This window comes from Sinocyclocheilus grahami, unplaced genomic scaffold, assembly GCF_001515645.1.
Source record: "Sinocyclocheilus grahami isolate Dianchi unplaced genomic scaffold, SAMN03320097.WGS_v1.1 scaffold650.1, whole genome shotgun sequence".
NCBI classification, from domain to species: Eukaryota; Metazoa; Chordata; class Actinopteri; order Cypriniformes; family Cyprinidae; genus Sinocyclocheilus; species Sinocyclocheilus grahami.
The window spans coordinates 280,187-303,498 of record NW_015505829.1 but is presented as its reverse complement, the minus strand read 5'-3'; the positions used below and the strand labels follow the sequence as shown (position 1 = coordinate 303,498).

The 23,312-nt window shown below is 36.7% G+C and overlaps 1 protein-coding gene across 1 annotated transcript in view; it reads right to left on the bottom strand.

Moving 5' to 3' along the window:
- Positions 1 to 4,989: 4,989 nt before the first annotated feature.
- The window catches only part of LOC107558583 (cyclin-dependent kinase 6-like), a 61,541-nt gene continuing 43,218 nt past the window's right edge, over positions 4,990 to 23,312 (bottom strand). Inside the window, exons 5-8 of the mRNA XM_016242245.1 lie at positions 15,862 to 15,971; positions 7,626 to 7,676; positions 7,371 to 7,506; positions 4,990 to 6,782 (exon numbers count right to left, since the gene is read on the bottom strand). Coding sequence (XP_016097731.1) covers positions 6,633 to 6,782; positions 7,371 to 7,506; positions 7,626 to 7,676; positions 15,862 to 15,971 — 447 coding nt within the window. The 3' untranslated portion in view covers positions 4,990 to 6,632. The remainder of the gene's footprint in view (positions 6,783 to 7,370; positions 7,507 to 7,625; positions 7,677 to 15,861; positions 15,972 to 23,312) is intronic.

Sequence of the window (23,312 nt, the reverse complement as noted above, 5' to 3'; positions counted from 1 at the left end):
TTGTTTTATTTTTGTACTACTAATTTTTTCTTATCCAATATTTTGAAGATATATATATATATATATATATACAGTATATACACAATTAAATTTTTCTCTGCTTTGCACACATAAAGTTCAATAAAATTACGTTTGAAGAAAAGTATTTTTTAGCTATGTAATATATATAATGTATTACATTATGCATGATAAAATATAACGATTTCACAGTGATTTGATTCTGTAACGTTTTTTTTTGGTTACAACAACATTACTGTAGTAAAACCATGTTTTACTACGTTTATACATTTGAAGACGAGCAGAGAGAATAGAATACTAGATAAAAAAATTAGCTAGCTAGAATACATGCGTATTAACAGTGTAAACATGAATTAGCCATGCGACCATATAATATGATTAAATGTTAATAAATTAAGTGTATCAGCAATCATACATTTCTTAGAAATATATTTTACCTAGTTGACGAGGATCACTCAGTCGCTTTGTGTCAAACTCAAATGCAGTTACGGGGTTTTTGACCAGCGAATGTGTGCAAATGTGCATTTTGTCCGTCATTAAAATGGCGGCGGTACGTTTTCATCACCAGGTGTTTGTTGTAGCTATATGGGCGCGGTTTCAAATACATAAATTATGAGCCTTTATAGACATAGTGTTTCTTGCGTAAATAAAACGTTGTATTTATTCAAACAACAAGATCTTTATTTACCCTTGCAGACCTAGTTCAGCTGCTGTGGAACTTCAGTTCATTCAGTCAAGATAGAGGAGGTGGAGTTATGAGGTTTACTGACAGTTTGAGCGGATCAAACAAGATTTAGTCACAAGCTCTTTTTAATACCTTTCATTAGCTAAATATTTGTAAAGCAGACAGACAGATGTAAAGGGTGACCAATATCATTGATTTATTGAAGGGAAAAAAAACACCATCACCAAAAAAGGGCACCTCGGAGTGTAAGGGCATAAAGGGCATGTGCTCTGCACAGGTTGAGCCCTACCTGTGCACGTGTCTGTCCCTAAGCCAAAGTGACACCAATACTCCTCAGACAGTTGATCTTAGGTCTGCTTTCATAAAAGCCCTCAGAGAAAACAAAGTATGAAAGCACAAAAAGAAAACTACTGAGGGCAGAAATTACAACACAAAAGGGGGCACACTGTCCCTAAACAGAGAAGCCTATCTTACCACAACCAATCAGTTGTAATTGAAAGGAAGTCCCATGTTGTATATTCTTCCCATTGCTACAATGCTTACAATAATGACTTGATATTCACTTAATAATTGATACTGACTGTGCGATTTTAAGTGGTGGGCCGTCAGGGCCAGCAAAGCCTTCTCTTCTGGCCTAAACACTATCAGAATCACTGATTTAGTTTTAATATATTTGTCCATGAATGTGTATTAAATTATTTCCAATAGTCTATTCTCTTCATTTCATAGCTTTTCTCTTGGTTGCACTGCTTCCAGCAGTGTATGTTTATATTAGAGCTTTTATCCAATCATATTTCAGCAATCGTGTTGCCAGGGTCAAAGAAATCTGCCTTAAGGCCTTCAGAATCAACAGTGCAGGCGTCTGTTAGCTTAAATCAATGGCAATGAAACTGTTGCTTTAACCAATCAGATTTCGAGTTGGCAACACCAGGGCCATCTAGCTGGCTAACGATAATGTCAGCATTTTCTCGTCCTTTGATTGGATGGTCAGCGTACTTGCTAGCAAACAGCATCAATGTAAATAATTTTATTAAAACTTAGTAAAACTTTTATTACTGTTTCTCAGGTTTAGATTTTCAGTGCATTTTGAAAAAATATTTGCCTACTATATTTAGTCAATCTAAAAACAGTAGTCCTAAATGACTGCGAAAAGCAACCACACCCCTCCTCGGCACCGGCTCTGTGAAAGACTCGTGAAGATGAAAAACCACTAGAGTATGGTAGGTTAATTTTCATTTTTGACTCTTTTATCACTTGATGCGTTGCATGCTGATGTTATTTGCGTGATATAAAGCCAGGTTTAAGTTTCCATAAGAATCTCTCAGTTTCCCGAGTGGAGCTGTATTAACCGGTCTTTCGCATTCCACAAGGTTGTAAATGTATCGGGTTACCATGAAACCAGGGTCTTGTTCGGCGTCCTGGGGTGTTACAAAGTATTTGTGAAAGCTAGCTAACAAAATATATATTGTGTGTTGGAGTAGTCCAGACGCTACAATCATTTAAGATTTACTATACTTATCCTTTAATAATGTCTGTTACTCAAGCTTTATTAAATTACCCCCCATTTTATTTAAAGTTAAATAAAACATGTATTCATATGTAGGAAGTTTGAAACGTAGGGACACATTTTTATCTCTCTCATCAAAGAAGTCAATGTTACAACCCAGTTTTACACACTGGAATATTTATTTTACAAAAATATGAAAACGTCAGGCAGATACAGATATAAAACAAATGCAAAAGCAGCTTTTTTCTCAATGGCAGCAAATTGGAATCTTTAGGTGGGCCAGTTTAATAAAACTCATACAGGAGCCAGAGCCTAAGACAAACATTAGCAGCAAAACCAGTCCAGAAAAAAACTAAGATACAAAATACTTGTATATCTCATTCACCCTTTTTCAAAGAAAAAACTAATATGGTCCTATAAGGGCACAATGACCAACACTCTCATTTCAATTTGGTTCTTGCAAAAACGTACAATTATTTGCACTTTACTGACAACAGTAGTTCAATGAAATGAATTTATCAACAAAGCATCTGCTTTAAATGCAAGAATGTGCTGTTTTAACAGAATAACATAGCTTAAAAGAGATTGATTTTAAACTGAATTTCAGTATTTCATCATAAAAGGAGATACATTCTACTTACTGTATGATTAACCATCATTACTGGACTAGTCATGACTAGATGAACCAGACTTTTTTTAAAAACATAAGTAATGTCAAATGCACGTGATCTACAGTACATCCAGATGCGGTTTCATTACATTAAAAAAAAATATGTATGCTAAAAGCAGAAGAATGCAAAATGATTTAGCAGTAGAATTACATACAGTTAAACAAGACTTTTAATCAAAGCATTGATTTAAAAAAAAAATAAAAAGTTAATATTTCCATGTACACATTTTTTCCATCCCCATAAAAATGCAACATAAAAATAAAAAATGTACACCACAGATTGGGTGCTTACAAAAAACATCACTCTCCAGCCAATGCGTGAAAAAAGAAAACCCTGACGAACAATTCCCACTTCTAATCAATGTGCACAGTTAAAAGATGGCTAAAATAATTACTTTTTAGAAATGATTACAGAAATCCAGAAAACAAAGAGCAACAAATTATAAGACATACATATTATGATTCTAAAATAGAAATACATCATAAAACATCAGAAATCATTCCACTCAGTTTACATAATGTTTAAGGAATAAGTAGAATGAACCATATACATTTGATGCAGTCTAAAGTGATATAACACTTGGATTATCAATGAATAAAATATAATAATTATGCCATTACATTAAAGAGTCGTATTATAATGGTAATAATTAATTTTCATTACACAGTGTCTGTGCAGCAGCTAAACGGAATGAAAACATTGTGCACATTGATTGGAATATGTATTCATGGTGGATGATTGAGCATATTACATTATTGTGATTTAGTGGATAGAATTTTCCAGCTTTCTGATTTTTAAATTCAAAGTTTTCTCTGTCTGGAGTACATTATAAATTATTTAAGTCATAATGGGAAAACATAGCAAAAATTCAATCATGTAAAAATGACTAAATATAATACAAATAAAATACAATAAAAAGACTGTTCTTACTGTTCTCTTGGGAACAAATTTGCCTAATTGATTACAGTTGTTCAAGTCTGCAGTGACATGAGGTGTAGCACCATTAGTTCATCACCGTCCAATCACAAATTTGAGTAGTACATTGACAGAATGCCTTCTGAACCATTACAGTCAACTAAAAAAGACGAAATGTCAATAAATAAGAACAAAATGTAGGGAGCAAAACATGTACCAAAGGCCAGCAATTTCAAGCAGTTTCAAAAGTAATTTGCTTAAAATGATATCCGATTACACAAGATTTTAAAAATGACTAACTAAAGCAAATCATTTCAAACAACAAAACAAAGTTTTAAAAAATACACAATAGAAAAGCACTGAGATGGGCAAATATCAAAGGTGCTATTTTTTTTTTTTTATCCAGCATGACATGCCAAAATTCAAATTCCATCACTAACAAGAATGGGTCGTACATTCGAAAGCCTAACATTTAATACATTTATCATGTTAAAACACTATGAATTACTCACCAGACTAACCAAGCTCAAAAAACGGATTAGTTCTATTCAAGACCCACAAACATAAAGGCATACAGTTACATTGGTTTACATTGTTCGATATCTAATGCCCTCTGAAATCACCAAATCTAATCACAGACTTATTTGGAGGAGGGTAAAGCCATCGTAACGTCCGTTCAGTGGAGATTTTCAAACTGGTGGCATTACACACCAATTATAAACTGAAATCATTTGATAGATTGATGCATTGAGACAACGAATAGCTGATCACAGAATATTTGTGAAATCAAAAATGTTAACAGTACAAAAGTTGCCGCACCACAGTGATTTAATACATAAAATATAATATTAATATTATTAATAATAATAATATTATATAAATAGAAAATGATAAATGCTGAAATGACCAACTGTATGTTACATTATCTGTTCATAATTGATAAGGATTACAGTGAGATTAATGGTTAAGCTAAAACCTGAACCCTTGTTGAATCTAAAACTAGTCATAAATAGACCTGAGCATGGAATGTGACAGGATGAGTTTACTGATCCTGTGAGAATGAATCAAGCAGCAGTTCTTAAAGGGATGGTTCACCCGAAAACGAACATTCTCCTATCATTTACTCACCCTCATGTCCTTCCAGACCTGTATGTCTTTATTTCTTCTGTGGAACGCAAAGATATATTTTGAGAAATGTCTCCGTGTTTGTTTTTGTCCATACAATGCAAGTCAGTGGTAACCAAAACTGGCTGGCTGCCAACATTCTTCAAAATATCTTCTTTTGTGTTCCACAAGAAGGTTTGGAGCAACATGAAGGCAAGTAAATGATGACAGAATCTTCATTTTTGGGTGAACGATCCCTTTAACTGTGTGGATGTTTTGTAGTACTACAGTGCCTGCCTATAGCTCCTCATCCCTCATCAAACAGCTTCACCTGGATTCACCAGGCTAAATGCTAAATTCTGAAGCAGCGTCCTTCCTTCCCTTCACTTGTTCGTCACACTCTAAACATGAAGGCACTGAAAGCAAACCATCTAACGGCCATTTGTGATGATCTATCCAGACAATGAAGTGAAATTGGAAATGGAAGGATGCAGCATTGCGTGTATAAGAAAGGACTTGGACTTAATCATTGAATTATGGGATAATACATTACTCTCTGAGCCTCGAACGAATCTCGCAACCTGACCTTGAACTTGCCGCTCGCCAACTCTATAGCTACTTTTACTAGACTTTCACAACTATGCGCTAACACTTTCATACATGTATTTCTGTTATCCATCTTGGTTTGTTTCTGCTCTAAATCAACCCTAAAGTCAACATGCAACCCGGCGAGGGTCATCCTTCGACTACGTCTCGGCACTAAATCCCTGACAACAGGGTGCAGACTGTTTGGTATACGTATCAACGGTTTTTCTACAACAACCTACACCTTCAAGTTCACTAAAATTAAGACATAACATGGCAAAAAAAATAAAATAATGAAATGTCAACAGTCAACACTGACATAAAATAAGTGAACAGAATGTGGAACTTATATTGAAGAAAAAAAAATACATGTAGAATTACATTATAATCAAGGAAATATGGTGTTAAATAGTGCTTCAAAGCATTTGGTAGCTCTGTCCTGGACGAGTCAAAAGATACCAGGATGCTTGTGATGAAATGCTTGCCATATTAAATAGAGCACTAAATGATTCTACGTGTCTGTGGTTATGCAGTCATCAAAAAAAAAAAAGTCACATTGTCCAGCTTGAACTGCAGAGTAACAACATGGCAGAAAACAACACAAAAATCCTCCTGGCCTGAGACTGAGAGGACTTAGAAATTGTGAGCTCAAAAAAACAAAACAAGTGAATTAGCGATTATATCTTAAGGTGTCAAATAAGAGGTTCCGTTCAACGGGCCTGAATTTGCAGTAGTTGTGGTTCTACATTTGCTTAATCCAAGTGAGACTGACATGGTCCCACGTAAGACCTTGCTGTTTCATGGCAGTGATGTGCAGCTAAGACTCAGTTTAGACCTGTACATTGCATTTATGCAAACAGACGGACAATCCCTGGCAGTGTCATGATGCGGCTTCAGATTCGAGAAGCACATTTTCCTCTGAGCAGACAAACTTCCTTTCAGGAAGGTGGGTGGGAGACGAGAGCAGCTTCTGATATGGTCAAACTTGTAATTCCAGGCAGCATGTTATTGATCCGTATTAGCTGGCAGTAGTGAGGGCAAAGACAAAACACGATAGACCAATAGTTGCGGTGATGTTATGCTCTGGAAGACTAGTTCTCAGGGGGACTGGATGGGGGTCTTTGTCTACAGTGGGAAACAATGTCTGTCAAGCAGCTCTCTCCTCCAGGCAGGGCTTTTTGCTGGGGAAGGGTTGGGCGTACAGACTCTTGCTGGTGCTGTCGAGACTCTGGAAGTATGGGTGAGACAGTGCATCATAAGCCGATATCCTTCTGGAGGGGTTAAATGACAGAAACCGCTGTGTAGGGAGAAAATGAGAAGAAGAGAAAACAATAAGTAAACAGTCTATGGCACTTTCATATAATGTATATAAAAACGTCATTCTACAAACAGGTGCTATTTGTATCCCTCATATGCATTTTAAAATGACTGAGGTGTAGCGGTTACACATCACCCTTATGGAAAAAAAAAGTTGTGATAATGACATCATCCTTTAATGAAATTAAAGTCTGCTTACTTGTTTTATTTTGTTATGATTGTAAGTACAAGCAAGTGATTGGTGATAAAAAAAAATGGATAATTGTAAAAAGCATGAAATTCTCAAAGAAGCTACCTATTAATTTCACAAAACATACCAAAAAGATTTTAATATATAATATAAATATTTATACTGTATATTTATACTCAAGGCATAACTGCATCCCAGAAAATGATATAAATTTACTGAAATGCATTCAAATGTAAGCTTAATATAATACAATATACTTTATTAACTAAAACATTATTTGCGTGATAAAATGGAAAAGGTTTTGGTTTCATAGAAATGCATTCTACAATTAGTATCAAGACATTTAAAATATCCTCAGTGTTGATATCTGCTACTTACAAGTAAAAGTGATTTGCCCAGCTCATCCATGTCAGGCACCAGGTCCTCTATGGGCTGGGGAGGGCGAGGGGAAAAGGCACTTTGTGGCAAGCCCACCTCCTGTGGCCAGTCCTCTGGAGAAGGGACCCCCACCACACTGGAATATTACAATCAAAACATTCAGTTGCTGCAATTTTAATTACGTCTCAATACAGTCTTATTAAACACAATTCTAACAGGTTATTGTTGGAGTTACTAGACCATTATGGTACTTACTCAAAAATCTTGCCTAACTGGTCAACATCAGAGTTCCCACGGAAAAGAGGGCTGAAGATAGAGAAAGGTGAAAGATTGCAGTTAATTGCATGATTCGTTTTACAGCAATAACTAGACCTAAAAAGGGCCTCTTTGTATTCATAATAAACAAACTATAAACTAAAATAAATAAACTAAAACAAATGATTTAAAATAAATAAATAAAACTAAATTCATCTGAAATAATACTGAAATTAATCAATTAAAACAAAAATAATCTTGAATAAGTAAAAAAATGAAATGGATAAATAAATTAAAAGAACTCAAATAAAAAGATTAAATCAATCAATAAACGAAAACAAAATAACTAAAAGCTCAAATAATCTTGAGTAAATAAAACCGAAATTAATAAATAAAAATAAATAAAACAGAACTAAAATAATCTTGAATAAATAAAACTGAAATGAATTAATAAAATAAAACTAAAATTAATAACCCTTTATACATAAGTGAAACGAGTGAATAAACTAAAATTAATAAATAGCTTAGAACGCCATGTGCAAGACTGCAGGGACAGTCATAAAACACAGGTTATGTGTTTAGATGTACACTCACGATGTGCAATAATCACGAACAGTCTGCTGCCTGTCTTCTAGAAGTGAAGGCAAAGAGAAAGAAAATCCTTATAGGCTTCACTGTACAAACAAGGCCCTAAAGCCACATAACAGACATTGGCCTACTGTATATGTGCTGTTTCCTGGCCAGCCTGAGGCTGAGAAGATCTGAGGGCTTTTTCAGCACATACAAGAGTCCACCCGCCTGGACCGCTGCTGGTGCCTGTGGCTTCAGGCCAGTCAGGACACCTGTGGGTGGGCATGCTTCCCTTGGCATGCACACAAATTCCAGGAGCCACAAGCACAGGGCTCAGTCTCCAAAACACACCACACGGAGTAAAAGAGAGCGAATGAAATCTATTTATCCCTGCCTTCTGCTTTCCCTCTCCACATACCCCTATGTGAGAGAGCAAAAATGAACCGTGTGAAAGAACAGAAGCACGGAAATAAAGAGAAATGATTTATGAGCTAAAATAAGCTCACTATCAAAGCGTTAGAGGTTTGACTAAGCTGCAAAAACAGCACTTGTAATTACCCCCGCCGCCGCCAGATGTCGCCCAACAGCAAGACAAGCAGCAACCGCTCTTTCTTTACAACCACATGCAGCGTCAGCTTGATCTCAACTGTAATCAGACAAAGGGCCAGAAGTGAGCACGTGCACGTTTCCTTACGCCTCCATGATGTTCAAACACCCTCAAGACCAATTAAAAGATGAGTGAGAAACAGAAAGACAAAAGTCTGCATATTTTTCAGAAAGATTGTGACTTGCGCTATTCACTAACTTACAGCTACAATACAAAGGCGTCTTTGTTTACGGTTAAGATGCTGAACATTCTTTGCAGGTGAGACGGACGCGTCGGATGCTCCCGATCCCTTTCACTTTGAACCCGCTTGTTAAAAAGAAAATTGCCATTATCGTGCCTTTCACCGACCGAATCAACTGCTGAAGCCCTCAAAGGCAAAGTCAGTCCCGAGCAGTTAAATCAGACAAAAGCCGTTCTATTTTCTAAAAGAGAGCGAGAGGAAAGATCTCACCTAAAGCAGTGTCATGCCAAAACAAGTAACGTTATGGCTGAAAATCTCTAAAGCACATTCTGCCTTCCCTTGGGCTACTTGCTGAATGAATTAGTGGCTTTTTGCACAAGGCAGACATTATTCCGGGGCAGAGGCTTCCTGGGTGAGTGGGCACAAGCAGGCACACACCTGGCCAGTACACGCAGTTGAGTCACGCTCCAAGTGCCGGTGTCTCTATCCACATTCCACCCGCGCCACCTCTGGAATGCATCGGTGTATCTGAATCGGTGAACACTGGCTCGCCGGAAAAGGTGCGAGTCAATGACGAATAATGATACAGGAAAGGAAAACTTTAGTTTAACACGCGTGCGATGTCCTTGGGAAAGCGTTTTTTTGTGTTCATGCTGGCTTCATATGGTTCAGAAAAAAAACTTTCAATTTTTAAGAGAAATTAAATGTAACCACCAAATCATGATTAAGTTTTCATAAGTTATGGCACCGCCACATTTAGCAACCTGAACTAAGGGACTTATTATTATTAATAATAATAATAATAATAATAGAAGATTATGCCTAACTACTTAAGACACAATACTTCATAAGAATTTCAGTTTTGACTTTATGGCTCATGAATATATCATAAATATATACAGATTACGGCCAAAAATATATATTTACGATTATTTCAGTCAATATTGAGATTATCTACAATTACTCACTGACTGTGAACATTGTATATGTATATAAATATATAGATAGATAGATAGATAGATAGATAGATAAACTGTAGCACACTTCTGCAACCTACTGAAAACTACCAAACATTTAGGGAGGGCAAATGCTCACTGAAAATGAAATGGTTGTGTTGAATTTATAACAAGACGAAACGTGAACATCGTTGAAAAAATCAAATGAAGCACAATAATCATTTCATTATTGTCATTTATATTTTATACGCAGTATCTCTTCTTTTTGTGAGAGCAGCTTTAGGTTGCGAAAACAAGGACCTGAAAGCCGTCGCGCGTTAACTCTTCACTCGATATGCTCAACCCTCGTAAAAGCTGAATGTCAAAAGCACTTTATGTCATTCAGAAACACACTGACTGATCACTACATCCTCCATGAGATACAGATACAGACTTGCATGATGTATGTATAAACTTTGTGCATTGTGAGCATCAGACAAGTAAACATCTTTTATAAAACCCTCAACAAAACAACTGAGGCAAAACATGTCGAAGGCCCACATTACACAATCCTCTCCAGGAAAACGCTGTCCCTTTAACAGTTAAACGTCCAGCTTAAAGCCATACAATATGTTGCTGGCTGAGGGGCTCTACATCTTTATAACTCTCAGGTGAATCGACTACCTCCATTACTGGAGTTGGCGCGTACAGAGCGGTGCACTTCTCAGACATCAGAGGAGAAACCTGGTCCCAGGTGCCCTTTAATTTGCAACAGGTGGCCTTTTAAAAAGCATTCTTAATCACCTGCAGGAGGAGAAAAGGTGTGCTGGTAGCAGCAATGAAAGCCCCCCTTACTGTTCCACCCTCAGGCACTCATGGAGGCTCGCCAGAAGCCCAGCACAGTGGCGTTTTTATGGCACACTGCTTTAGAGAGTGGAAACCAAACACTTGAATGAATATAACTGCTGTTTTTGGGTTTCTATAGTAATTAACAAACACAAAGCCACTATTTAAACACACAACTATGTGCACACAACTAATCATAACTTTCCTATCTGAAAGTTTCCTATAGGATTATTGTATTAAGCACTGAGTCAGCTAATGTTTATCTACCGTTCCTGTAAAGCAAACACCATCAATGGATGGCGGAAGGGGTGGACAGGTGGGCCCGTTAGAATGTGAAACACAGGATGTGTTTTAAAGTGTGTCCATGCTCGTGTGTCTGTGCTTTCCATTACAAATCTCCCTCTTCATCCGATTATGCACTTGTTATGGCGCATCAGGAGAGAAAAACATCGGCCCACGCAATCCCCCCAGCAACACGAGGAGGGGCGGTTAATTCAACATCATCGACAGGTAGGAATGGAATGTGGCAACAATGCATATACATACATGAACTTTTTTTACGCACCACTCTGTTCTATCGGTTTTGAAATCTGTGCCTTTCTGGCACTTAAGATTGGTGACCAGTTTAATGAGAGAAATTGCTTCACATACCCCATCTAGACATTACTGATCATCTATATCAGTATTTTTACTGAAATAAGAAATTATGACAATTTTTTTTGCAAAACTCTTGTTCCAATATTGAGCAAATGTAATGAATCTTAAGTTTTCTCTTTATAGAGCTTTAAAGAAGTAAAATAATTTGAATGCACAACAATTTGGTGAAGTAGAAGCCACAAAGAAAAAACCGTTGAACTGTTAAATCCTGCTGTCACTGGATTGAGCAGCTTTAATAAATGCATCAGTGTTGAGTTAAGCAGTTGGAAAGATTCGTTAAACCACACACAGATGAACGGATCAGGACTGTAGTGCCTGTCACAACTCCAGTGACAGTGATACTGTGTGTTTTTTTTTAATGTCTGTTTTAATAACCTCAGCCTCCTGCAAAAATGTGGTCAGATGTAGTATGGTTCTACATTTTTCCAGATTCTCTTTTAGCATTTCTGTTTTGTGTGTGTGTGTGTGTGTGTGTGTGTGTTACAGAGTTGGGTATAACGCATTACTGTGTACTGTAATCTAATGACTTTTTCTGGTAATGCAGTAATGTAACGCATTACATTTTAAATTTGTGTAATTTGATTACAGTTACTAAAGTCAATATAATTACGTTACTTAAGTAACAAATGTTGTGTTAAGAAAAAAATATTATTTGGTGAAGTAGAAGCCACAAAGAAAAAACCGTTGAACTGTTAAATCCTGCTGTCACTGGATTGAGCAGCTTTAATAAATGCATCAGTGTTGAGTTAAGCAGTTGGAAAGATTCGTTAAACCACACACAGATGAACGGATCAGGACTGTAGTGCCTGTCACAACTACAGTGACAGTGATACTGTGTGTTTTTTTTTAATGTCTGTTTTAATAACCTCAGCCTCCTGCAAAAATGTGGTCAGATGTAGTATGGTTCTACATTTTTCCAGATTCTCTTTTAGCATTTCTGTTTTGTGTGTGTGTGTGTGTGTGTGTGTGTGTGTGTTACAGAGTTGGGTATAACGCATTACTGTGTACTGTAATCTAATGACTTTTTCTGGTAATGCAGTAATGTAACGCATTACATTTTAAATTTGTGTAATTTGATTACAGTTACTAAAGTCAATATAATTACGTTACTTAAGTAACAAATGTTGTGTTAAGAAAAAAATATTTATATGTCTTTTAAAATCACGTTTTGCGCGGGGTCGACGAAGGCGCTGGTGCGATCACTTGCATTTTTCCTGATAACAGTGAAAAGAACTTGAAATGCTACGACATTTTTGATCGTACATATTAGTGTAATACAACATTTGAATCTGTGAAGGGTCCACTTTTATTTGTGTACACTCACAATATCAACAAAAGATTGTTGAATGTTGAAGATGTAAAATAAAGAAAACAAACAGGGTGCGCTTTCAGCCGTCTCAGTCTCCGCAATCTTCTTTCTGAAACGCGTCACTAAAATGAACCAAAACTCAGCGAATACTTCACACACAGACATGAGAAACATATCTATGGAAAGCTTGAAGTGTCTACTTTTAAATGGAATACTACTTTTAAATCAAATATTCTCTGATGAAGTAATCCATATGAAACCAATGCAAGGTCCAGTTTTTCCCGTCTGAGCTTATTATTTGTAATTTGATCATGCCCATGCGCAGCACATGCTATTCATATGGTAATCATCCACGTGAGACGCACAAACCTGTAAACGCCCACATCACCACAAAGCAGCAAGATTCATTTTTAGCATTCAAATATGCACTGTATGTTCATCAATACGGTTTTCAAATGTTATCAGAACTGTTTTCAATTTATTAAGGTTTTTTCTGTCTTTAATGCTAACACAGATAAACACAGTTAAGCCAGCATACATACCGTATATACCCTACACTCAGCAAGCAATGTTGTATATAAAAAAAACTGTATAGGCACACTTAAAGATACATTTTTCATTGTTAGTCAGGTTTATACTAAGAATGTTAAGTTTTAGAAATGGTCAAGTTGCAGTTTTCATACCTTAATATTTTTCAGTCGATATTAAATTACTAAAAGAACTCAAATTTTCACTTTGAATTGTATTTTTTTTTAGGTTTGATATGTTTTCAAAGTAACTTGAAGATAAAGTAATTAGTAATCTGATTACTTTTTACATGCAGTAATCAGAAATGTAGGGGTGACCCCGAATAGTTGAAGATTCAATGCTTCGATAGGAGGAGCCTGATTCGACTTCCAATCTCAGATCTCAATATCTCTGAGTGGGGTATGAGTGGTTATGAACGAATTAATGAAACGCATTTGTCCGTGTTTCACCCCGTCTCGAAGCACTTGAGAAACAGTGTCTCTTCCGCGGCTCGGTATGCTTTCAACTCGTTTTTTAGTCTCGAGCAAGACTGTACGACATTCACATTACATAATTTGACAGATTTTTACGTAGAAAGGGCGACAGCGCACCCCATTAAAAGAAATGATCATTCATGTTTTCATAACCGCTGGCCAAATTAAAAAACGAAACAAATTAAATCATCTTTGAGAGCAAGGGGGCCCTCTGGTGTTTCGGGGGCCCTACGCAGCTTGCATATTTTGCATATAGGGAGGATCGGCTCTGCGTATATATATTATTTATCTCGTATAAAATGCATTTGGTTGAGTTGCGCTGCAGTAAAGCGCTTCACTGTAGTACTACGGTGATTATCTCTTCAGCCGCAGCGCGAGCAGGACAAACAAAAATGCAGAATATTAATAACAATGACTGGGACTGTCATATACATAACATTACAATGAGAACACTATTATAATAAAACGCTGTGAATTTTTTGAGTTTAGTTGGCGTGTTTCTGCACGTTGTTGCGTGAAGAACACGTCCACAAAAGGAGTTCATTCAGAGCCGCACAGACAAGTTCATGTGCATTTGGGGCATTCTGTGCAGATAGCCTATATGTCGTAATATTAACATTATGTTGTATAAATAACGAAGCGTATAATATATGAGATAAATGATGAGTTAAATCCCATTGATTAAAAATCTGCTATCGAATGCTTCACTCTACTCAGTGCGTGCAGCTCAAAACAGAAATGCAGAACATTAATGACTACTGTCACATAACGATATAATGAGAGCACTATTGTAAAAAAATTTGTGAATTCTTAGGGTTTCGCTGACGTTTAATGTTAACTATCTTTTAATCAAAACACAAAACATTATTTACCCCGTTTGTATCTGCGAGGCGTCCGTTACACATTTTCCCTGTGTGTTATCGTCAGTAATTATAACTGTCGAATATCTCTCTTGGTAATGTATTTTGCCTCCGCCCCCAAACATATGATTCGACTATCAGTCGACTATCGGGAAAATCCTTAGTCGGCGGACACCACTACAGAAATTTAATCAAATTACAATTTTCAAGTAGTAATAAGTTTTTTTTTTGTTTTTTAGTTTTTTGAATAACTTACCCAACACTGGTGTGTTATACCATACACATTAAAATATAGTTTTACAAAATTACATCTAAAATGTAAAAATTATACAAAATTATTCATTTTTTTTCTCATTTTCAATTATATAATAAAACAAATTATACTGAAGTCTTTAAATTACAGTGGGGCAAAAAAGTATTTAGTCAGCCACCAATTGTGCAAGTTCTCCCACTTAAAAAGATGAGAGAGGCCTGTAATTTTCATCATAGGTATACCTCAACTATGAGAGACAAAATGAGAAAAAAAATCCAGAAAATCACATTGTAGGATTTTTAAAGAATTAATTGGTAAATTCCTTGGTAAAATAAGTATTTGGTCACCTACAAACAAGCAAGATTTCTGGCTCTCACAGACCTGTAACTTCTTCTTTAAGAGGCTCCTCTGTCCTCCACTCGTTACCTGTATTAATGGCATCTGTTTGAACTCGTTATCAGTATAAAAGACACCTGTCCACAACCTCAAACAGTCACACTCCAAACTCCACCATGGCCAAGACCAAAGAGCTGTCAAAGGACACCAGAAACAAAATTGTAGACCTGCACCAGGCTGGGAAGACTGAATCTGCAATAGGTAAGCAGCTTGGTGTGAAGAAATCAACTGTGGGAGCAATTATTAGAAAATGGAAGACATACAAGACCACTGATAATCTCCCTCGATCAGATCAGTGGTTTTCATTTTATAATTTTAATTCAGATTTAGTCATTAATTTCAGATCAGTAATTTAAAAAATTAATAGTTTGAAGTTTATTTCAAATATTAAAATATTTTAATGTTAAGATTATTATTATTTAAGACACACCCTGTGCAATAATTATGTATAGACTCATCTTTATAGAAATCATAACTCTCATTGCTCCCTGTGTGCCGGACACATGCAAGCAATCAGGTTATCCATGCTTGACTCGTTTAACTGAGCATTACCCATTTGAATCCTCCATTTTACTTTGTTTTACAGTAAATGAGTTAAACAGTGATGCTGTGCAAACTTACCGCCGTCTGAACATCTCAGCAAAGATGCAGCCGACACTCCACAGATCCACAGGAGTAGCATAGCTGGACTGAAGCAGCACCTCAGGAGCACGATACCATAACGTCACCACCTGCACACACACACAAATAATTATTAGAAAAATACTAGATATCCTTATTTACATGGCATTACCAGCCACTACAGATGTTAACTGGTAGTAGATGCTCTTGTCTATATAATCAGTGACTATTCTTTTAGGCAAAATAGTCCCTTAGATAAAATACAATATGAAACCATAAATATAATACCATACAATACATTATATTATATATTAAATACTATTTATAATATGTATTTATTATATTATAGATTTACTACTAATTAAATTATAATATTGCTTCATTAAAAAAATGTTATTGTAAAATTTTATTAAATTGTAAGTATTTAAATAATATTCATCAGACTTGTAACCCAAAGGTCGCAGGGTTGAGTCTCAGTACTGGCAGGGATTGTAGGTGGGGGGAGTGAATGACCAGTGCTCTCTTCAACCCTCAGTACCACGACTGAGGTGAGACCCTTGAACAAGGCACCGAACCCCCAACTGCTCCCCCGGGCGCGGCAGCAATATGGCTGCCCACTGCTCCAGGTGTGTGTTCACTACTGTGTATGTGCACTTGGATGGGTTAAATGCAGAGCACAAATTCCAAGTATGGGTCACCTTACTTGGCTACACATCACTTTTCACTTTAAAAATCCTATATTTATAATTCTGTATTTTATGACTTTATATTTATAATTTTCAAATTCTTCAAGTTAATTTCAGTGTTTTAACTGTATTGCTGCTGGCAATGTCCATATATGAATGCTTGTTTAGTCTATATTGTAACTCTACCTCTAAACCAACCTCAATGACCAATCAAACACCTTATATACAGGCTGCATGAGCCCAGGAAGACTCAGTATGCAGAATACTGCTGTTAAGAGCTACAGTAGGGAGAGCCTCCAGACAAAACTCAGTGACCCTGCTCCAGGGTGGACGGCTTCCAGGTGCTTTCCCTCCTCAGCGCTCTCTCTCTCTCTCCTCCCAGTAAGCTCTAGGCCCAGAAACCCCCCGGCTTATCAGCCAAATCAGTCAGGACTGTGTTTGTAAGCAAAGCCTGGAGCATATATCAGTGACTCGTATCCCAAAACGTGCAGTGATCGAGGGTACACCAAGAACTGAAGAAAAGGGTAAATCCTTACAGTGAAACACAATGAAACTGACATGATCTCTGTTTAATTCTTGGGTTATAAATATAAGCACCAAGAACTGGTTCGGTTCAATTAACCAGACATGTCTACACTTACCATATACAGTAAAAACTGTAAATGGTTTAACAATTTAGAATTTTACTGTAAAATACTGTCAAATGTATGGGTTTTTCAAGTAAAAACTATGAATGACTATAATTTATGGTGAAAAAACAGTAAAAGGACATAACGGATCACATAGGAATATATTTTATACATATCATTGTTTCTTCTTATTTTTGTAATCAGTAATGCACATTAGTGTGTTATATTTTATGTTATTTAGTTATGTGTTACACTGAAAGTGTTTTGTCTTGGTGTGTGTGACCTTGTGTATCGTCCCTATACCTTATTTTACCCATAGTACCTAATTTTGCAATGTGGAAGTAAGCCATTTTCTGTGAATGTGCAAGATTTCTGATTCATTAGCCGCTTCTTGCTAATGAATAACAAACTGCAGAAACAGTAAAACTATTTGTGTTACAAGCCAGTGTGTTTGTGATTATGATAATAATTAATTAATAATATATGATTATGATAATAATAATTAAATATGATAACAAATACCAGTTTGCAATATCATGCAGCAAAACAGACAGTTTTGTACAGCTAAAAGAACTGGAATTAGATGACACTGGAAACCTTGCATATTCAAATTACAAATGGCTGCACGTTACATTAATATGGTCAAATTTACAGCCTGCATTATCATAGTGGTTGTCAGTACATTTTAAGGTAAAAAGCAGGTTTGGTAGATTAAGTATATTAAGATTTCATCGTTTAATAAAATATCCACGGTATAATATACAGGCACCAATATGCCATCCTGTAATAACTGAAACACTGTCACCAGATTTTTTATAGTGCAACCACAGCATCATTTTTTACTGTAAATTTAACAGGATTTTTTTAATAGTCTATAGTCCAATATACACTTATTAAAGCTAATCTTGAATTAAAATCTTCTTTCAGTATAACATCTTGGGGTCTTTAAACTACGGTCAAAGAGTTTGTGGTAAAAACACCCAACTGATGACACTACAGTGAATCAATTCTAGACGACAAGTCTTCCTGGTTTAGTGGAAATGGATAGGAAGTTGAAGGTGAAATAAAAAGGCTGAAACATTTTGACCTCTTTGTTGCCATGTGACCACAGCAAAAGCACATAATAGATTCCTCTGGTGAACATCACTTCATTAGGAAAGTGTTTTTTTATTTATAAAATTGTAGAAGTCAAAGATCAGACACATGGTGACTCAAACCAGTTGACTCTGACTCAAATGTGTTTACTAGTATAAAACAAATACAAGGACTGTATAAAGTTTATATTGGCTCATCTAAATGCCCTCTTCAATTCTAAACTCTAAAGACTTCTAAAAGCCTGTTCTGATTGAGTCAAACAAGAACAACCATTTCAGAAGACAAGTCTGCAAGCCCAACCTGACTCCATCATCTTCAATCCAAACATTCTGACCCAGCTGAGCTTGTCAACTGCAATGAAACAAACCTTAAGCTGTTGTCTTATCTAAACATACAAAAAAAAAAGAGGGTATGCTGCTTGACTTCTAGGAAGAACCACATACCGCTACTGATGTTCAAGCTGAAGTATATCCGCTTGTATGACAGTGTTAATAAAAGGCTACACCGCAAGCATATACACGCACTCACTGGCTCACACAGCATCTCGCTAACAAGCTGCAGCTCAGCAAAGGTTAAGATACACTGCAGTGATTAAACACTGTAAACCCTCAAAAGTACAAGGCAAACTGACTGATAGCACTTCAGAATTATTGTACCAAGGCACATGATAAAACGCAATGCATTCTGGAAATATCAGAATGCATGCAAGAGTTGTGGTTTTCTTCGATGTTTCTCTCATGGTGCGACACTTGAAGATGGCAACAGCCTGTGACATTTACCCACAGAGTTCCTCTGTCAAATGGCGCATGCCGCAGTTTGCATCATGACACCAATAGTAGCACAGACAGCAGTGTACTCACATCACCCGAGCTCACGTCAAACACAGAATATATGTCAGTGTGGCTGTATCCCATGACTTCAAAGGATACGCATGCAGCTTCTGACGTAAATTGACAAAGATTTGCAGAAAAGGAACTGTTTCATCATCATTTTAATATTACCATTTATTAAACCAAAAGGACAGAGAGACTACTGTACATATAAAATGTAGAAAGTTGAAAGTAAAGCATGTTATGCAAGTCATGGAATTTTAAAACTGAGATTAATCCGTTTAATCCTGCGGGCCACTACATTAAAAAGTTCTACCACTCTATTATCCGTCATTTTAGGTGCCTACTGATGTTGCATACAATAGACAAGTTTTGGAAGAGCTTTTGTACAGGTTGCTCAGTGTGGTACTTTTTAATTTATGCTGTCATTTTCTATTTAGTGACCACTGAGCAAAATGCCTTATCTCAATGTTTTCTTTAGGAGTTTTTATAGAAATATGGGCTCACTGGTCACTAAAGTTGCCAACTTGTCTTACAACTTGTATGACAATTGTACAGTATGTTTATATGAAAGATTGTGCAAATAATTCTAATAGACATGACACGTTCAAAAACAGCTAGCAGAATGTTCTTAGAAATTATTTATTTAAAAAATAAATAATAAGTTAAAATAGTTATAGTTATTTTTAACTATGGTACCATTCTAAGGTTTGGGTCAGAAATATTTTTTTTAGTTTTTTTTAAATATATTTTTATTCAGCAGGGACCCATTAAATTGATCAGACATTTACAATGTTCCAAATATTTATATTTCAAATAAATGCCACTCTTTTGTATTTTCTATCAAAGAATCACAAAAAGAATGTATCATGGTTTCAACAAAAATATTATGCAGCACAACTGTTTTCAACATTGATAATGATAAAAAAAGAAAATCTTGAGCACCAAATCTGAAGGATTTCTGAAGGATCATGTAACACTGAAGGACTGGAGTAATGGGTGCTGAAAATTCAGTCTTGCCATCACAGAGATAAATTGCATTTCTAAATTGAAATAACATTTTACAATATTACTGTTTTACAGTGTTTTTTTTTTTTTAAATAAATGCATTGAGCATAAGAGACTTGTCGACTCTTATCAACTCCAAACTTGAACAGAAGTGAACGGAAGCACAGCATAGCATAGCATAACAACGATGCACTAGTCATCCTTATTAATTAGTTGTTATGCAAATAGTTGAATAGTTGACATCATGACTCACTCATCTGCACTTTAAATATGCATCGGCCTTGTCCGTGAATACTTGGAAAAATCTGGCCATTACTGGGTTAACATTTCATCTTTGGATATGGTTTGCTTTTTATTTGATTGCATATAATAGTTGCTTTGAAAAGAATGTCCTTTCAGCGAAAAGATTCCAGTCTGTATACTTTGGATTGAGCATGAATACATGCTTGCCTTTAGAGTTTCTCTCTCTCCTCCTCTCTAAGTTTCTAACCATGCTAGTTGTTGTGCGACAGGGTAGCCTACACATGTTTTTCTGAAACTGTCCGCTAATAAAAGGGTCAGATAAAGCAGTTCTGGCGGACTCCAGATTAAAAGAGAGCATTCTGTGCATTCCTATCTGGTGAGACAGTGTGGGCCCTCTCAGCACGAGGGAAACCAAGAAACTCTTCTCAGCGCCACTGACCAAGCATATCCAAAACGGCCCAGCAGCTCAACTCTTGCTCTGGGCCACCCTGCACTTCTCTCTACCCCACTCCAGCTAATGCACTCTAGCCCCCATTACCCAAACCCCTCCTTTTGATTTACCTCAATAGGTTTAAAACAATAGAGACACAATGTGATTCAGAATGAGCCTGGCTGATGGAGTTGGCTAGGAGCCTCTGTTTACATTGTCTCTCTCAAAGGAAGCGAAGGATGAAAGGCCCCTTTAACACAAGACGTTCATCCGCATTCTTTCAGGCCGCCCCGGACACTTTTAAAGGGGCAAGTCCACTAACTTGGCACAGCACAATGCCGTTTGCTAAAAATGAGCCTCCATGATGACCCATTATTCAGCTGGTAATAGATCAGTGAGTGATATCATTAGCTAGCTCCTGAAAGCCTTCTGCATACTAACGATGTGTAAAACTACATATTTTTAAAACTGATTAGTTGGTCGATTGCATGAGTGACTAGTTCGACCTACATGTATAACTATGCTTTACTTAGAGGCAAATTTACATAAGATGATCTTATGTTTAAAAAAAGTTAGGCAGAGCACAATGGAATGGAAAGTTATTTATAGAAACTATTTAACTATATAAAGTTTAAAATGATTAAAATTTAAAAAAATAAGTAAAATTGTTTTATATATATATATATATATATATATATATACTGTATTTTGGTACAAAAGGTATTCAGTAATACCATATTTTAATTATACATTACGGTTGGACTGAATGCACAGTCTATTTTTGTGTTTGCTGTGCTTGCACATTGCAGTCATATTGAACAAGCCTCCCTCCTCACCTCCAACCATGATTTTTCTTGGGACGAGCCATTCTTTGCTTCCCAGTCAAACAGGCTGTAGACACTATTATTGTGAAGTCCAAGGATTTTCCCCTAAAAATCGGTTTAAAATGGCAACAATACTACCAGGTTTGGATTGGAGAAAGATATATGAAGGCCCAAGCAAGCAGCATGCAAATTCCACAGCTTCACTACTAGTAGAGAGACGCTGCCAGGTAGAATTAATTCACACACGCAATCGCTCTCACTAATGCATTCATATTAATGTAATCTTTAGTTTAGCTAGCTCTCAGCTACCACTGATTATCATTTCATCTGATTTTTCTGTATCTGATTTAGAACGAGCAGAAATCTGTGAGAAATATAACGGCCCAAAGACAAAAGAACTGATAAAAGAGCTGTTATAGGAGCAACAGCCATGTGGGCAGCGCTGTGTCATATGCCATAGCTGTGCACAAGGTGTTTATCACAGCTCCAGACTTATTTGTTCATTAATGACGTCATCAGCGACTAGTCGACTTTGACTCGACTTTCATCACATAAAATTCGACTTCAAAAAAGCAGAAGTCGTTCTAGCATGCATAAACTGTATACAGTAAAGAAAAAAAACTCCACAATTGTTGCCAAAGTATGCAGAGCTTACAGGAATGCTGTATGGGGCCCTCTCTGAGTGAACAAAGAAAGCACAGTCAGACTCCTTTTCCCCAGCGCTACCACATCCGCACATCATTAGTTGGAAAATTCCTGATATATGCTGTAATTTTGTTTTTTGCTCTGGTACAGGAAAGGCTTTAATATCCAGATGCCATTGGCTCCTGCAATAAAAACCCCTAAATCAGTCCCCCCAAATTTTCCCGACTGCCTGCAGCCATCGGTCTGTCAACAAATAATACTGACAAGGTCCAGGAGCAAGGGTTCAGCGCTCTCTGTGGACCGCTAGCAAAAGTGGTCACAGGAAATACCAAATAAGACGCTCCCTGTGCATTGTACTGCGCCACTTTTTGTGTGTCAGTTGGTGTTTGGAAGCCCCCTGCTTTTTCCACTTGATTTTTTCTCTCTTCCTTTCTCCTTTTTGAAATACCGGGGGAGATATCTAAGCATTCCCAGAGTGTGCCGCACGTGCTCTCCTGTGTGCCATGTTTTCCTTTTTCCAGGCATGCTGCTGCCTCCGAGACAGTCCAAAGCAGAAGCACATTGTCTGGCAACGAACAAGCCGCTGCACTCAGCTCAAACCAGGACCGGTCTACAAAAAATCTGGCTGGATTCAGCTGAACCTAAACAATTTTTCATAATAAGATTTATGATTTGGACAGAATGTCTTGCTAAGAAACACAACTATTTGGAAAACTCACCGTACCAACCCCCCTGTGCCTTTCAAAACTTGTTTCAATGGCAAACGCCCGTAGCTTGTTTCAGCCTGGCTACATTTTTGCTAAATCTAAGTGTCATGGTCACATGGGAAAGGCTTTATATGAACAAAACTCTTTCGGGCAAGTGGAAGCACTAAAGCGCATGCGTCTGTTTGTCTCCTCAAAAGTGTGACCCTCTTTTGAAGTGTAAGAGTGGGACAGGGGGTCCTGCCAAACAATAATGAGAATGTGATCTTGTTCCAAACTTGTATAACTTACTTACTTTTGTGGAAAACAAAAGATGATATTTTGAAAAATCTGTCCATACACTGAATTTTGGACCCC